Here is a 17,519-nt window from a genome sequence, read left to right as displayed (position 1 = left end):
GTAGATCACAACTAAATCTTCACATACAGAATATATTTCTGTTTCTAGGCATATGGATTTGTGTAAGTGTACTGTCGACGGGGGACAGTCAAAACATGGTTTAGAGATAGTTTGGTTTATACATTTTACATGTATTAAATACATATACATATTGGTTTTCTTTTCCAACCATAGTGTGTTTAGTGTTATCGCTGAGTTCAATAGCGGTGTGTTTTCTCATGACTTTCAAAACGCATCGGCTGGATAGCAGGCTGCGCGAGCTGGAGATGAAGATGACTGACATCTGTCAAGAATCAGCCAAGGACGTCTCTGTTCCACTGGAACTGCGGGAATCCATTGAAGCACTCTTACAAGAGGCAAGCATTTTAATTCTTCATAAAGGAAAGCTGCAACATCATCCAAATGTTTCGTTCTACTGTTTCACCTGTTTCTGTATTATGTTGATTTTATTCAATTTAATTTAGACTGATTAATTCACAGCTAGTTATAATTAATCCCATCAACGCATAGCCTGCTCGTCAGTTGCCAGTGCATTTGAAAGCATAAATATCTATCTATCTATCTATATATCTATCTATCTAAAAGGATTATAGATTTAAATATAATTCTGCATGTGCAGCAACAGGTGCTTTTATGTGATAAGTGATTTTTAAATAAACATAATTATGTTGATTTATTTGGATTTTACTGCTAAATTCTTGTAGTAAAGATTGTTCTTCTCGTTATAGTGTATTCATTTAAAAAAACTAAAGTGAATGCACTATATACGTTTTCCCAGTCATGATTATTTTAAGAATTACAGAATGTATTACAGAATATATATATATATATTTTAATTCTTCATAAAGGAAAGCTGCAACATCATCCAAATGTTTCGTTCTACTGTTTCACCTGTTTCTGTATTATGTTGATTTTATTCAATTTAATTTAGACTGATTAATTCACAGCTAGTTATAATTAATCCCATCATCGCATAGCCTGCTCGTCAGTTGCCAGTGCATTTGAAAGCATAAATATCTATCTATCTATCACAAACTCATCTACATCTTGGATGACCTCAGGGTGAGTAGGGGAGAGCTGGGCACAAAGTAACACTTTTTGACTTTCTCAGTTTGTGTAAATCCACATGGGGTTAGAGTATAATTTTTTTTATCCACAGTAATTTCACACTTGTCTAGTACAAATATGTCGCTTTGTTTCATAATTACAGTGTATACGTTTTTCTTTATTTTCCCTCAAAAATTGGAAGTGAAAAGTGACAACATGCCCCGTAGGTGGGGTACACTGTAACATCTGAGGGGCACGTTGTTACATGACCATATAACAGCTTAAAATGCTATCTGATCGAATGAAAAAATTATACAAGACAAACTAAAATATAAAAATAATCTGATTTTGGAGTTTGACAATGAACACATTGCAACCATGCTTGGGACGGCCCACATAAACGAGCCAAAATGCTTTACATGTCTTGAAACAATAATTTCTTAACATTAAACATTGACTGTCAGTCTTTATTCACCTGTTTCTCGTCGTTTATCATTAAAATGTATTAAAGTAAATAGTCTGAATTACATCGCTAATGTCATAGAATAGCACGGCAGGGTACATTGTAACGCAGTGTTACAACGTGCCCCATCTGCGCAACTGGAATTTAAAACTGGTTACTGTCTTCTGATAGTTAGCGAAGCATTAAAAAATAATCTAAACTGCTAAATAACAGATTGGAGATTAAAATAATAGCAGATTTGTCTAATTTTAAATGAGTATTAAAAACTGAGATAAAAAATTTACTTAATCCAGAAATATAATTTTACTATGGTAAAATAAATGTTCAGCGATATCTTCAAAATACTTTTGATATTTGGCGCACTTTTGTTCTCTATATAATGTTGATATAGTAACTAGTAAATTCTGTAAATTTGGTTATGCTGGCATGTGTGGAAATATTTAACAACTTACAATTTACCCCGCGTTACTTTGTGCCCCGCTCTCATATATATATATATATATATATATATATTCTGTAATACATTCTGTAATTCTTAACATAATCATGACTGGGAAAACATATAGTGCATTCACTTTTAAATAACTTACTTTATATATATTAATATATATAATATAACTTAATATATATATGTAATTTATTAGGAAGTTGTAATATATTAAAATATGTAAAATCACCATAAATTACAAACATGTGAAACATCAGAATAAAAGAATGCAGCAGAATACTATATAATCGGTAGGCTACTATGTAATCCAATACTATATAAATAATCATACTATGTTGTTTGCCAGTGTTTTTGAAACCTTTTTTTAACTAAGGAGTAATAGCAAATTCACAAAAATATTTTTCCTCTATAAACATGTAGGACCATGAGCAACACTGACACTTATGGTGTCTCTTCAATATTCAGATTACTGCTCAGTCATTGTGGATTTATTAATGACTGATTCTTAAAATTTGATCTACCCCAAATTTGAATAATTACTTTCCTCTCTGTTGTATTTCACATTTCAGAGGCTGAATGAAGCGATGCCGAAGTTGCGTGTGGTGAGAGACGTGACACAAGACTGCAACTGTCCTCCAGGTACCTCCATGAATCTGCTCTGACGGACTGTTCAGTTCCGAAACATGGGAACTCCGGGATGAAACCTGATAGAAAATGTGATAAATTCATTAATGTCTTGTTCTTGAACAGTGATTGCAAAGCTGTGATGTGGATGAGAGGAGGGTAAATCAGTTGTAGACAGACAGATTGGAGGACTGAAAGTGCAGGTTTTGGTAACTCTGAAATTTGTAGATCAGATTAGTAACTAACTACAGATATTAGATACTGATTGGTCAATTAAAGCATTTTGCAACCAAATATTTTTGGATAATGACGCTAAACTATAAAGTCAATTGATTTCCTACATAGCTGTTCTAGTTTCATGTCTTTCGTATTATTCTTTTAAAAAATACCTTAAATAGTTGATGTCTGTTTAGAAGTCTTATAATCAGCCTATCATGCTTTTGGAGTTTATTTAGTGATAATGTTGGCTGACTGGAGTCGGGACGTCAAACCAGCCCTAAAACTTCGAATAAGTGTTTGTTACATGCAGTGTTCCTAAGGCAATTAGAAATCATCATGATTATAGATCACTTCATACTGCTCTGTGCATTTCCAATTGTAATTTTAAATACAGAGGGAAGGAGAAAATGTGGAGCTGTTGCATATTGATGAATTGGTGGTTGCAGAGAGTTTTTTTGGGCTCCTCTCTCACAAAATGTGGTTGTTAAACATGGGGTTGGTGGTAACTTGAGTTCGGGTGCATTGAGAAACTTTGAGGAACTGCTGTCTGTCATTTTCTTTTTCACAATCACTCTTTACATCAAGTCATGGTGCTTATAAAATCCAGTGTTTCCATAAATGTATGTGGTTTCACATCTGAGGGGAGATATCGGTGTCGCAGGACAAGAGGGAGGTCATAAGCATCTGTTTATAGGTTCTGAGCGTGAGTGTGTGTGTGTGTGTGTGAAGGGGCCCCAAGTATGCGTCTGTGTGAGTGTGTATTTCTGTTTGTTTGTGTGGGTAGTGCCGCAGAAGGACCAACAGAGGCACCGAACTGTAAGGTGAGACCCTTTCATTTTAGAAGCAATAGTTGCCACCTGAAACCTGAAGCATGTTGAGCGGTCCTGGCAGGCAGGATCAGAGGGAGAAGTATTTCTGTCTCCACAACAGACTGGGCAAGTTATAGTGTGTCGCCCCCTACAGGAGCTGCTTGGAAGGACACTGATGAGAGGAATAGTTTAAAACCTTGAATGACTTTATTTCTTCCATGAAGCACAAAGGTTGAATTTATTTTTTCCCATGCAGTTGCAATTAATAAAGCTTTTAAGATACAAAAAGGATGCAAAAACACCATAAAAGTATGATAAAAGTGCTTATTTTCTGTCTTCTGAAGCCATACGATAGCTCTGTGTGAGAAAAAAATTGCTTAGCACCTTTAAAGGATAGGCTTTTCAACCCTTTTCAACCTTATTTTATTGTTTATCATTTTTATTTTTCAGTCTGCTATAATTTAGAGAACGCTGTAATTTTTTAACCCATTCCTTATTATGATTATTATTATTATTATGGGTTTTTTTTTGCCACTATACTTGATTGCAAAAGCCTTTTGAGTTAAAAAAATTTGGAGAGAATAAAAAAAATAGAGAGAATTTATCTTAATTTAAAGTATTGATCATGCTAAACACAATTGTGATGTTTTTTTTCTTCCACTTTCTGAAGTTTATCAAAACTGTAGAAATGAGCTAAGTGTTGAAGGAGGTCCCTGTCATGTCTTTCTCCTTAACCACATAGCTTCTTTCATTTCTTCTTCCTCTATTCATTTCTATGGTGGAATGAGTTCTCCCTAGTTAACTGTTGACTGAGATGGTTGTCCTTGCATGCTAAACGATGCCCCGTCTGTTATCACCCATTTTCACCAGGCACTGTTTGACAACAAGCTGTAACTCTCAAATGAAAGCACGAGAGATCTTTAACTCAGTCACATCTTCCTGTCTCATTTTTCAGGCTTGCGTGTTCTCATTCACTCTATTTAGTCCTTGGAAAGGTTGGACAAGGTCAAGGACACATTTCTTCCCTTTCCTACATTCATTGCCTTAAGGATTTATTGTCTTTCGTCACCCTTTTTTGAAAGTCACCATGCAACATGCACAAGTCTATTCAGGAAACATCTGAGCTGTAGGTGTGGTGTGTGTTTGGTAGTGATTGACTGAAGCCAAGGGTCTCTTCGTCTTGTTTAATGCCCATTTCATTTGTTGATTAATTAATTCGTTTTTTAACACATACTTTGTGTAAATGGACTGGGATTATCTGTGTCCATTTAGTTGTGGATAGCGATCCTGTAGCTCAAACAGTACAGCATTGCATTAGGAATGCCAAGATCATGGGTTCAGGTCTCAGGGAATGCATGAATTGATAAAACATGTTCCTTAAATGCATGTAAATCGCTTTGGATAAAAGCATCTGCCAAATGCATAAATATAAATGCATTCCAGGTTTTGCCAAGTCTCAGCCTCAAAAGTCATGCTCATGGACCGCCTGCTGAAAATCTGATGTGTGTTGCACAGAAAAATCGCAAACAATTTCTTGATCTGGCCTCAAATCTGATTTGCTGGCTGGTATCTAAATGATGCTTCATAGCATCAAATCTGTTCCTGTAGTTCAAACAGCAGAGAATGCTACCGATATATCAGGATTGAGGGTTCGATTCCCATGGAACTCATTAATCAAAGGAATCGGAAATTTGCTGAAAATGTATTCACCCTCTGGCCATTCAAGATGTAAATGAGTTTATTCATTCATCATCTTTGGAGAAATTTAGCATTACATCACTTGCTCACCAATGGATCCTTTGCATTTAGCAATATTGTGGATAGAATATTAAACAATATTATGGATAGAGAACTCGTATTTCAGCAATAAGCAAGTCGAGTTGTGTGGATTATTGTGATGTTGTAATCAGCTGTTTGCACTCTCGTTCTGATGGCACCCATTCACTGCAGAGGATGCATTGTTCTGATGAAGAAACAAACTCATCTACATCTTGGATGACCTGAGAGTGAGTACACATTCAGCAAATTTTCATTTTTGAGTGAACTATTCCTTTAACATTACTAGTAAAAAAAAAATACTCACAATGCGCTGTAATTGATTTTGGATAAAAATATCTGTGAAATTTTGAATTTTTTGTTTAAGGCACAAGATATCCAATAGCAGTAGTTCTTAAATGATTTCTGATTTAGGAAATTAATAGACATTCCCTGTGCAGCACACTGCATGTTAGTCAACCTTTTCAATCATAAAGTGCGACTAGACTTTATGCTTAATTGACATTCATTCATATATGCATGCAAACATGGGAGACTGTAAACGCAAGCTCTTTCGTAGACGTTTTGCATTCCGTTGCAAATGAAAGTTCAAGTTTGGTGAACTCTGACCTGCCTTCACATACTCAAAGTCTTAAGTGGACGGCCAATGCGGGCCAGGATATTGTGCAGCATTTACTCATAGTCACACAGTTTTATCAGGCACATCAAATCACAGCTGAAAGTATTGGATATCAGTGGGCTCATCTCATTTGAAGCAACAGTAAGATACAGCATTTCCTATTTCGCCTGTTAGAGATTACATTATTAAACATCAGTGAATAATTGATCTCCGACTTGTTAATGACTGTACGTGGTATTAACATACAAAAGGTGTCAGAAAGGTTTAATCTGGATGGGTTTTTGGAAGCGCTCAGAAATCAGAGAGGGTTTTGGGTGTGGCAGCGGGATCTGATGGACTCAGCACTGTATTTACTTTCATCCCTCCAAAAGGTCTGGCTTAAAATATCCGGCTAGGGCATGTGCATATGTGTAATATCTCACTAGGAAGTGGTGCAATTAGATACGCTGCATGCTCACGACTGTGCAAAAGACATAGGACATGAATCATTCTCCAGAACCATTCTATAAAGCAGTGCTGGTTTTGTTTCAGGACCTATTTTACGTTGGACATCAAGTGGCGACACTTTTTGCTGAATGATTTTTTATGAAGTAAACATAAGAGTAACTTTTATATTCTTAGAAATATTTCAAGATGAAAAATATTTCCCTTTCTGGACCAAAGCACCTTAGGTTTACATGATTATCTCTGCATTTGTTTTCTTTTAGAAAAATAATGTTTAAATGTAAGTATCAAATATGACACATCCGGATTTTGAGGAACAACTATACAATTGATCAAACTGATAGGCTTTTTTTTTATGTAAGTCGTCTGTTATACTGTTATAAAGATCTCATTGATTTATATTACAAGCTATCAGAATTTCATCTTTTTGGCCATATAAATATCAGCAACTGCATCAAATTACATATTTTTGCTCAATCTGAATAAAATGTATGTTTTTTTTCCTTGAATATGAGCTCCAGATGTATCACATACTGTACCTATGATGTTCAACAAAATCACAAATGCAAACTTTTGTTGAAAAAAAAAAAAAAGTCTAAAGGTTGAATAACATGTTTCATACAAAAAAGAAAGAAAGAAAAGGTTGTGATTAAAAATAGATTCTGACAATTATTTCAAATGTCAGGGTATACAGGATTAATAAACCTTTTATTTATTTATGAATATTATTAATATTGATGAATATTATTATTGGCATACAGCATGTTTTCCCCTTCTGTCTAGCATTTTTGGGCCACTACCCACTAATTGAAAATCATTTAATGTTAAGCCATCTTTTATATTACTGATGATATTGATCACTTGTGTTCTGACAGCAGTCAAAATGACTAAGCAGGTTAAGAGGAGCAAAGGATGTTGACCCCAGTCTCTGTATGGGTGGCATGACGGGTCCTTCAACCAGACCGAATCTCCATTGCTTGCTTCAGTGTTCACCTTCAGTTGTCTTTCAACAGGTATCTTATTAAAGTTTGCTTTGTAAAGTCACACCCTGTGCATTCTTCCATCTGAAAAATAAACAGCTCACGGGCCTGTTGGTGTAAATCGGTGGTATGAAACAGAGTCTAAATACTTCAACCGTACCGACCCCGACCACTTATAAAACATTTCTAGCTATCGGTTCACTGGGGCAGGTGGTGTGCTCAGATTTATGGTTTAAAAACAACATGAAACTCTTTCAAATGCATTTAACTTCTTTATTGTGACATATTTTGCCTTAAAAACAATATTCTGTGGGAAATAATGTATGGATCATGAACAATAAGATGAGTGACATTCAGACGAAAGTAATAACATGTAGAAATATGATTTATTTTCACATCCTGACTACATTTGGCTTCACAAAACAAAAGTCATTTTCAAGGCTCATATACTGCAATCAATCAATCAATCAATCAATCAATCAATCAATCAGTCAATCAATCGATCATTTTAATTCTATTTTATCTTTAAAAATTAACAAATGTACCTTTTTAGAGCACTGATCAGTTGATTTAGATTAGAAAATTGCATGTGATGTTTTGTTAACTGTATTTTTACATCATTTGGGCTGAACAAATAATGAACACAATATTATCTCAATATATCTTGCCATTTTTGTCTGCAGGCTTGTACTGTACAAGGAGTAAGATTTGTCTTTGGTACGGAGGAGATTTGTGTGGCATCTCAAACAGTCTCTCAGCATAGCTTGCAGTGTTAACTAAAATAGAAGGCCCTGCTAAACCTCCTGTGCACGATGACCTTTTCTGTCCCTAGAGTTCATGGCTGATAATGGGGTGAATTTATTAAAGCATGTCTCTTTATAAGACCTAACAAATACACCATGGAAAATGTATTTTGTACAACACTCTTGTGCAGTGGATTGGGTAGCGTAGCTACATCTATCTTGGAGTCACTGATGAAACCACATATAGAAAGGTTTAATTACTGCCATTTTTAATTATTGTTGAAAATGATATTAATTTGATCAGATTTATGACCACGTGTGGGCCGCATTCCAGAATTGCATTCCCCAGTGTGGAGTCTGACACAGCGCTCTTACTGTAGGTCACAAAATTCCAGTGCGCCAAGGTGTTGCTGGCAATGAGAGGCACGGGTGGGGGAATGGAAGTGATTATATTGTGTTAAGTTTCATTATTGAAAGTTACAGGTGACATGGAAAGTTGCCATTAAATTTAATAAGGGAGAGCGTGAAAAACGGTTAACACTTTACGCTTATGTGCATCAGTTGCTTTGAGAGGCTTTCCACCTTCACACAATGGATTCTCCTTGAACTCCCACCTTGAACCTGATCTCAGATCTGCATCTGTATACATTACTGCAATGTGCACTTCTAGCTTTCTTGTAAGTAAGCTTTCTTGATTAGAGGCTTAGCGAAATGGCAAAGAACCACAATATGCATTATTTGATTTTTTTTATGAAGTTGTACTAACTTAATATAATTGTCTTGATGACTTTGGAAATTAGGCAGTGGATTTCTAAGTTCCCAGCATGCTTTGTATAAGACTGGATAAGTAAAATAAATGTTTAAATTAAGTGTTATTTTATTAGTTTTTTTTTTTAGTACAGGGAAAGACCTGTTAGTGTTTAATGCTATAATGTTTGACATTTAAAGGAGTTTCGGTAACACTTTAGAATAGGGAACACATATTCACTATTAACTAAGAATTTTCTCTCAATAAATGCCTGATTTGCTGCTTATTAATAGTTAGTAAGGTAGTTGTTTGTTGTAGTTGTAGTTTAGGTATGGGGTAGGATTAAGGAATTTAGAATATGGTCATGCAGAATAAGGCATTAATATGTACCTTATAAGTACTAATTAACAGCCAATATGCTAGTAATATGCATGCTAATAAGCAACTAGTTAACAGTGAGAATTGAACCTTAAAATAAAGTGTTACTAGAGTTTCTGCTACACTGAAATTTTTGTGGTTTACCATTGTGCTGAAGAATAAAACAACTTAATTTTTATGAGTAAACTGCATTATTTTTTGTTGTTGAGCCAAAACATTTGTGTTTGGTGTATACAATGAATGAGGAAGGAAATGAATGTTTGATAGACCTCAGGATGCAAACATGAGGAGGTGCAAGCTGCCTTTTAATATGCAGTTTAGTAAGTATACTCTGTGACAAAGCTTTTAATCTAAAATGTCCCTGATGTTGATATGAAAAATCCAATGCTGTCTTGGCTTACCCTTTCTCAGTCTGCTGTCACAGCGTGAAGGACACAGACGAAATTTGAGAACTTATTACTTGCTTTTAATGAACATAACACATAAAGAAGGCTACTGGACTTCACATGCATGTCTCTGATATCGCTCTCATCCTTCACTCTCTCACACACACACACACACACACACACACACACACCTGTCTCTCCTGGTCTAAATCACAGAGAGCTGTTCTCGCACCATTACCTCAAATCCTTTACTCTAAACCTTAACTTATTTACTCTGCATTTAAATTCCAGTTCCTACAGCTGTTTGGCATTTGTTCACATACGGATCCCATCCCGTATGAATTTGATACTGAACGCAATTCTGTTCCTTTGACAACGCTGAGCAGCTTCATATAGGCTGGGAAAGCTGATAACTGCTTGCATTTTAGCCGCGCAGACCTGATTGTCTAGATGTATGACTTGGGCCAAATATGAATATTACTCAAATGTTTATCAGTTTATTAAGCTTTTCATTTGGTGGATGATAAAATGCGCAAAAAAGTCCCTTAGACTTCCATCCACACACACACACACACACACACACACACACACACACACACACACACACACACAAACCTTGGCGATATGGCCAAAAAACACAATATATATATTTTTTCATATTGTTTGGTATTCATATTTATCACTATATACATTAAAATACACTAAGTAATTCAGGAGACCTTTCACAGCTTAATTAAATGCATTTTTTGCAAGGTAAAAAAAAAATCTAATTTATTAATTTAATTAAATCGTTTAAGTTACAAACATTATTTTGCTTTCTAGTGAACATTTTTGAGTTCTGTTGACATGATAATGTTGATCATTACACCAACTTAATACTGTCAATTAAAATAAAATAAAAAGTACATTTAATTAACATTTTTTAACATCCCATTAACATTTAAAATAATTTCCCTTATGCTGAAGTTTTTGTGGTTACCATTGTGCTGAAGAGTAAAACAACTTATTTTTTATGAGTAATCAACTTAAAAGAAATGTTTATGCAACAAATTTATGCTACAAATTTTAAAGATGTCGGAATGTCAGATGTCAGCAGTGCAATGGAATGCAAAAATTCATTTTGTGAGAACGGCCTTACATGGATGGAGGGACCTGAAAATATTAAACTTTTGACTTGAGCAGTAAGCAGTCACCTAAAAACCACTCAGAACACCCTAGCAACTGCATAGCAACACCCTGTAAACCATCCACAACACCCTAGAATCCAGGTAAAAAATAATGTACACAGGCAAGCACTGCTCATATTTTCTATAGAAAATGTCAAATTTGGTTGCGTTCACCGTTTCTCATATGCCTAAATGTTCGCGAATGTTTTCAGTGGACCAAAACCCAAACTGAGCTGAAACATGACTGTGGTAGTCACATCTGTCTGAAACATTCAAACCATCCAACCAAACAGTATCATTATATTGTCCTTATTTAAATTAATTAATACCATATTTTAAAATACAATGATACAGCCTGGAGATAAATGGTATTATTAGATCTTTTGAATTATTTAAAGATAAACACAGAGAAAATTGATTTAGACACGGTTTACAATGACACTTTTCCCCCTTTCATTCCTGAAATCATTCAAGCATTTGTGCTCCCTTGATATTCTCTTTAAAGACTAACAGAACTCAGATTTTTCCCCACTGCTTTTGAGGCCTTTTACAATTAAGTATCGATCTATCCTGTCATTCCCTAACCGCAGTCGAGTGAAGTGTTCTGTCATAAACTTTCAGCGTAACCTCTAAAATCCCATTTGGCAGGAGGAGTGCTTTTATAACTTTCAGGTTGCAGTAGCATGGGCCGCCCTGGACCTCTGCCTGAGTGAGAATCTTTCACCACCTGTTAAAAAAAAGTTACTGCTTGTCTTTCTTCTCAATGTGTAAATGTGTGTGTGTTTGAGCCTGGGTGCAACCGTGTGTGAGAGAGAGATTTTTCTCATAGCCTTGAATAGCACACATAAAAAAAAGGAAAATACATGAGCTTGTAAGCTAATTCAGATCATTAAACTGGGTTATTTCGTGGCACTAAGCAATTAGACATACAGTCTTGCCTTTAATTAAGGTTTTTTGCTGTTAAGTCAGGGATTACCAAACTTTTTTTGTCAGCCAAATCCCTCTGGCCTAAAATATTTGTCTGACATATATGACATATATGTCCACCAATGTATACATAAACATACATATTTGTATTGCAAGACATATATGTTTATATATGGAATTGTTTCATATATGTTTTTATTTCATATGATAATATATTTAATTTATGGATATTTAATATACAGTGCTTAACAAATTTATTAGACCACCACCACCAAATATAATAAGGTTTGTGCCACAGCTGCCCCAAACTATATAAAGGTTTGGTGATTAGCAAAATCATTTTGTATGTTTATGTAATGGTTAATCCACCAGTATGTGTGAGCTCTTTAGTCAGAGCAGTGTTTCTAATTCTAAAATATAATTATTATTGTTATCCATAAATTTTTGAATTTACTGTTTTACAAGAAAGGCAGAAAAAATAGTTAAGCACTTTATACATTTTTTTATTCAGATGCCCAATTACAGTCAATAACAACAGAGACTGTGGAAAAGTACATAAAAACAATGCCCGCAAGAATGCAAGGTGTTATCAAGGCCAAAGGAGGCCGTACAAAATATTACATTTTTTGGTTATTATGTGTGAATAAAGACTATTCAGTTGTTTCAGTTTGTTATTTGCCTAATAAATGACAATAAAAGTTTTAGTTTTAAACAAGTTTTTGACAGATTCCTAAAATATTTGTGTTTTCTCTTTATTATTATGACAGGCGGTCTAATAAGTGCTTACAGTACTACAGTGCTTAACAAATTTATTAGACTGTATTTATTGACTGTAGTTGGGCATCTGAATAAAAAAAACTATAAAGTGCTTTACTATTTTTTTCTGTAAATATATTACATTTGTGTATGAGAGACTATACAATTAGATACTCTTTTTCTCTAAAAGTCTTGTTTGTAAATCTTTCTAAAAATCGAGTTAAAGATGGATTAGATTAAAGGGGTCATATGATGCGATTTCAAGTTTTCCTTTCTCTTTGGAGTGTTACAAGCTGATTGTGCATAGATAAGATCCCTGAAGTTGCAAAGACTAAAGTCTCAAAACCAAAGAGATATTCTTTATCAAAGTTAAGACTCTGGCACGGCCCCCTAAAACGGCTCGTTCTAACACGCCCCCACATATCTACCTCACTATGTGAAAATATCTGCGTAATGCCGCTCAAATGTGCACGCAAAGAAAGAAGGCATGGTTTCAGTAACCGCAGTTAGTGTTGAAGCAGCCATGTCAGGGAGACGCTGTGTGTTTCTAGGCGAAAGCAAAAGCACTTTATTTGGCCTTCCGAAATGTAGATGCATTTAGGAATCTTTAAGATCACTTACAACAGAACAGCAATGCATTTTATGGACGACCGTTTCATGAACCTAGGAGAGGAGGTAATTCTGACTTTGCTATGACAATCTGGCACTTCTGAATCAGCTACTGTAAGTATGTTTTGCTATTAGTTTAAGTATTTGCTATTGACTGTTCAAATGCGGAGTTTTGCGCATCGTGTGTGTGAGAAAGAGAGAGAGAGCGGAGAGACAGGGTCGCATCACAGTGGAGTCAGCTGTCTTAACCGTGGCTTGTGTACTGCAAACACATATTCATCACTGTGTCTGTCACGAGACTCTGTTCTCCTTTCGGGCTCTGTCTTTACATTTATTTTGAAAGATGAAGCTCGTGATTATGGTAAGGGGCGTTACATTTCAGACAAGTGCTTGCGGTTTTCGGCCAATCACAATGCACTGGGTTAGCTGGCCAATCAGAGCAGACTGCGTTTGTCGGAAGGAGGGACTTTGTAGAAAACTAAGCGTTTGAGAGAGGCGGGGCGTATAGGACCTACAATAATGTACAGTATTTGAAAAATAATGTGTTTTTTGAACATTAAAGCATGTCAACATATTCTGTTACACCAAATACACAAAATAATGATCTTTAAAAAAGCATCATATGACCCCTTTAAAGATTGTAAAGTTTATTAATTACAGGTTGATAGCTTCTCAACACAGAAGTTTTATCTTAAAACCACATTTCTTCAAATTATGGAAGATGATTGTTCATTTAAACAGATGAAAACCAGTTGATTACTGGTGGAAAGTTCAATGCTGTGGTTATGTACTTCATAGATCCAGATGTGTGTTGTAATCATTGCGCTCTGTAGAACTCTTCCCATTGGTAGACAATTGACAAGGACAGCAGGTATTAAAACAAGTTGCTTACTTAAGGCTGGAATACACTACATGACTTTTAAAATCTGAACAGATTTTACAACACTAGGCATTATACACTTAAAGACTTTATAATAGTCACAGAGGAAAAACGGTCCATACATTAAACGACTGAGGATCATACACTACCAGACTATAAAATGGTTCCGATCACAACAAACTCTCGCAGAAACATGCGCCTTGTTGCTAGGAGAGACATGATAAATGAAAACAACGTGTTCTAAAATCAGCTCAAAATATCAAACATTTTTGATATCCTCCAAATGGATGGAATCACAGTCTGAAGTCAAGAAGTGTCTGTGACCAACATACACTACGCGATTTTCTGTAGAATCTGTCCATTCAAATCTGCAGACTGGCTCTGGCTTTCGACAACCAGCATCAACATCTCTAGACTGTAAATCGGGGGGAAAATTGGGGCAAAAATCATGTAGTATATTCCAGCCTTTATTTGCTCAGTGTATAAAATATACACTCTTAAAAATGAAGGTTCTTTATTGGCATCGATGATTCAGAGAAGAACCATTAACATCCATGGAACCTTACTATTGCACAAAAGGTTCTTTTTAGTGGAAAAAGTTTCTTTAAATTATTAAAAGGTTTCTCATACTAAGAAAAACATGGTTCTTTAAAAAACTTTTCAATGAAAGGTTCTTTGGAGAGCCAAAAGTGGTTCCTTTATGGCATTGCTGCAGAACCCCCTAAAAAACAGAGTTATTGGTTTGTGCCCTTCATAGATTCAGCATGTTTTGTTTTGTCTGTGGGAACTATGAAAAGGAAATACTATGGGTTGTATAGTCTTTTTTTCTTACCTCTGTAAAACTGGGTTTGTTGAATTTACTCAGAGTTTTCAGCAAATGGCTTCATACTTTTAGTGGATCGTCATTAATTTTTTGCTCAACACAACAGACGTGAGTAAACCAAGTTCAGTAGTCCAAACAGATCCAATGAATGCTTTAATGGAGTCGGATTTTAAAGTTTGCACTAAAAGAGTAGTGCTCGCAAATGTGTCATATAAATCAGTGTTTATCAGTAGCCTATTTTCAAATGTTTTAAGGATTGAGACTAAATGCAAAGAGGTCTGTAACGAGAGCGAGTTAGTGAGAGAGATATGCTATATGAAGTAGGGGAGCGTTTAATCAGAACAGCATTGCTAAAATCCTTCTTGTTGATATTGAGCCAAAAATCCATTTAAATGTGTTTTAATAGCAATGACTGGCTTCAAGGAGCAAATAGTGTGATTAGAGCCTGCTGTTTTTCTGTAGATTGTCTTAAAGGTTCCTAAATTAGAAAAGTGTTTTTCTTATATATATATATATATATATATTGCTCTTCCAGGTTGATATGTTGAAAAAATGTCAAACATCAGGTCCCAACTATATATATATAAATATATATATATATATATATATATATATAGGTTTTTCCAGATGTTGTGAATAGCTCTCTCTGTATATTGGTGAACGCTCTTAACCACAAAATTTCTGTGGTATGCATTCAACCAATATTTTGAGTATTTGCGGTCCCAGAATCCCCAGACTGTAAGGTTTAGCTCTTAAGAGTGTATGAATGTTTGGCAGCAAACTCTGTGGTAAACCACTGCAGAAAATGCATTAATTATTTATCTAATGTTTAACCTTGTAATACCTGCTGTTTGGTATTGCAGAAGTAATCAGATGGTATTTACTTCAACCCTTGTGTGTGTGTGTGTGTGTGTAAGGTGTTTTAAGGTGAGTTAGTCATCTATTCCTCTCTGTGGACATCAGATGAGCTGTGGAGGATAATACTCTGTCAACAGGTGGAGGAAAACAGAAAACGATCCCGCCCTGTGTGGTAGAATAATTGTCCAGTATATTTAGTAACTTTGCTATGCTGACAGATTGTCAGCTGTTGTCTGTCTAAGATTTATTCTGACTGTTTATTGGACACTCAGTTTAAGATATTTTAAGCCTATCGAAGGCATCTGAAAACTATGAAAGTGCTTATTTCTTGTTCATTACGGGCATAAATATGGCTAATTTCGAACTTGCACTAACTTGCACAGTCAAAGATTTGGATACTTGAATGAATCTTGAATCTTGAAAATGACCTTTCTTTCAATCTCATGGCTTAAATGCTTGAAATTAGCTTTGTTAACTCATATAAATTGTGCCTACACATGAATTTCTTTAAGAGCTGCTTAATATATACACTGACACAAAAATACTGACTGAAAATAATGATAACTTGCAGTTTAGTAATTGAGTCTGATCTTGATTCAGTTAAAGATGATCGATTTAGTTCAGTTAAGGATTCAAGTGATTCAAACCAGTAACTCGTCTTTTTGGACTAATTATTAATAAAAGCTCGATATAATCTCGCTGTATGTTTTTAAATCATTTAAAAGAACTGGCTAATAAGAGTCATTTATTTGTGAATCAGACTACACTGATCACACTGTATATATTTGACTCACTTAAAAGAACCAGCTCAAAAGAGTCACTTGTTTGTGAATCAGACCATATTCATCACATCGTATGTTTGTTTATACATGCAGGTCGTAAGTTGTCCTCACGGCCTGCATGTATAAACATTTAAAAAAAAAAAATTACAATATGATATCTTATATTTTGATTGTGTACAATATTAAATTGTTTGTATGGTGTTGTATATTTTCATAAAATAAATATTTTAAAAAGTGGATTTATGGTCTTCTGATGGTGACGTTGGGGCATCATGCATCAAGATGATGGTGTTTATAATATGTCTCAAATGTCAGTGTTGAACACAAACCCTCAGGGCCTCCTGCAGGCCTCGCTGGACAATAAGACCGATGCAACACCCCCTCCCATTCCCCCTGCACCCCTCCTGAACCCAATATCCCGCTGTCCTCCTCACCCCCTCTCCGCTCTTTAAGGACCAGACCTCCATCAGCGCACAGGCTGTATCAGATGACCTCATTACCCTGGCCTCTCCTCTAAGGATTCAGCTACTGCTAACTGTCCATCAGCAGTTCACCATTTACAGCCCCAATAGTGCTGCGTGTGAGACAACGGTGGGCGATTGCGCAATTGCACTGTGCGCTGAGCAAAACAATAAAATGTGATGGTAATCAACCTTTTTGGATTTTTGCTTCTGGTCCCTTTAGACTGAATGGCTCACTTCAAGAAAATGCAAACAGTTTGAAGTTTGGATTCATTAAGCAGTTGCACCACTTGCATGTGGTATTTCAGAATAAAATCTTGTATGTTATTTAGGGCTGGGTAAAAAATATCGATATCTCTATATTAATCAATTCTCATTTTTACGGAACGATATCGATTCTTAAATCCCAAGAATCGATTAGTCTATCCTGTTTTCAGTTAATGGACCGAACGTTGAAGGGCACTTCCCATCCAATATATCGCAATAAGCATTGTGCTTTGGTACTTTTAATATGAAACAAAGTCTCAGATTTCAAATTCTGTCCATTGTATTGCAATATTCAAACAATAAATG

General features: G+C 35.4%; 1 protein-coding gene across 1 annotated transcript in view; it reads left to right on the top strand.

Moving 5' to 3' along the window:
- Window positions 1-164: 164 nt before the first annotated feature.
- LOC107731708 (collagen alpha-1(XXV) chain-like) overlaps window positions 165-17,519 on the top strand; it is a gene marked incomplete at its 3' end in the record, with an annotated part of 113,791 nt that continues 96,436 nt past the window's right edge. The window contains exons 1-2 of the mRNA XM_016542854.1: window positions 165-356; window positions 2,528-2,597. Of these exons, the coding sequence (XP_016398340.1) occupies window positions 219-356; window positions 2,528-2,597 (208 nt within the window). The remainder of the gene's footprint in view (window positions 357-2,527; window positions 2,598-17,519) is intronic.

The sequence above is a fragment of the Sinocyclocheilus rhinocerous genome, unplaced genomic scaffold (assembly GCF_001515625.1).
Source record: "Sinocyclocheilus rhinocerous isolate Xijiao unplaced genomic scaffold, SAMN03320098_v1.1 scaffold3446, whole genome shotgun sequence".
Lineage (NCBI taxonomy): Eukaryota > Metazoa > Chordata > Actinopteri > Cypriniformes > Cyprinidae > Sinocyclocheilus > Sinocyclocheilus rhinocerous.
The sequence above is the reverse complement of the archived record's forward strand: the minus strand, read 5'-3'. Positions and strand labels throughout refer to the sequence as shown.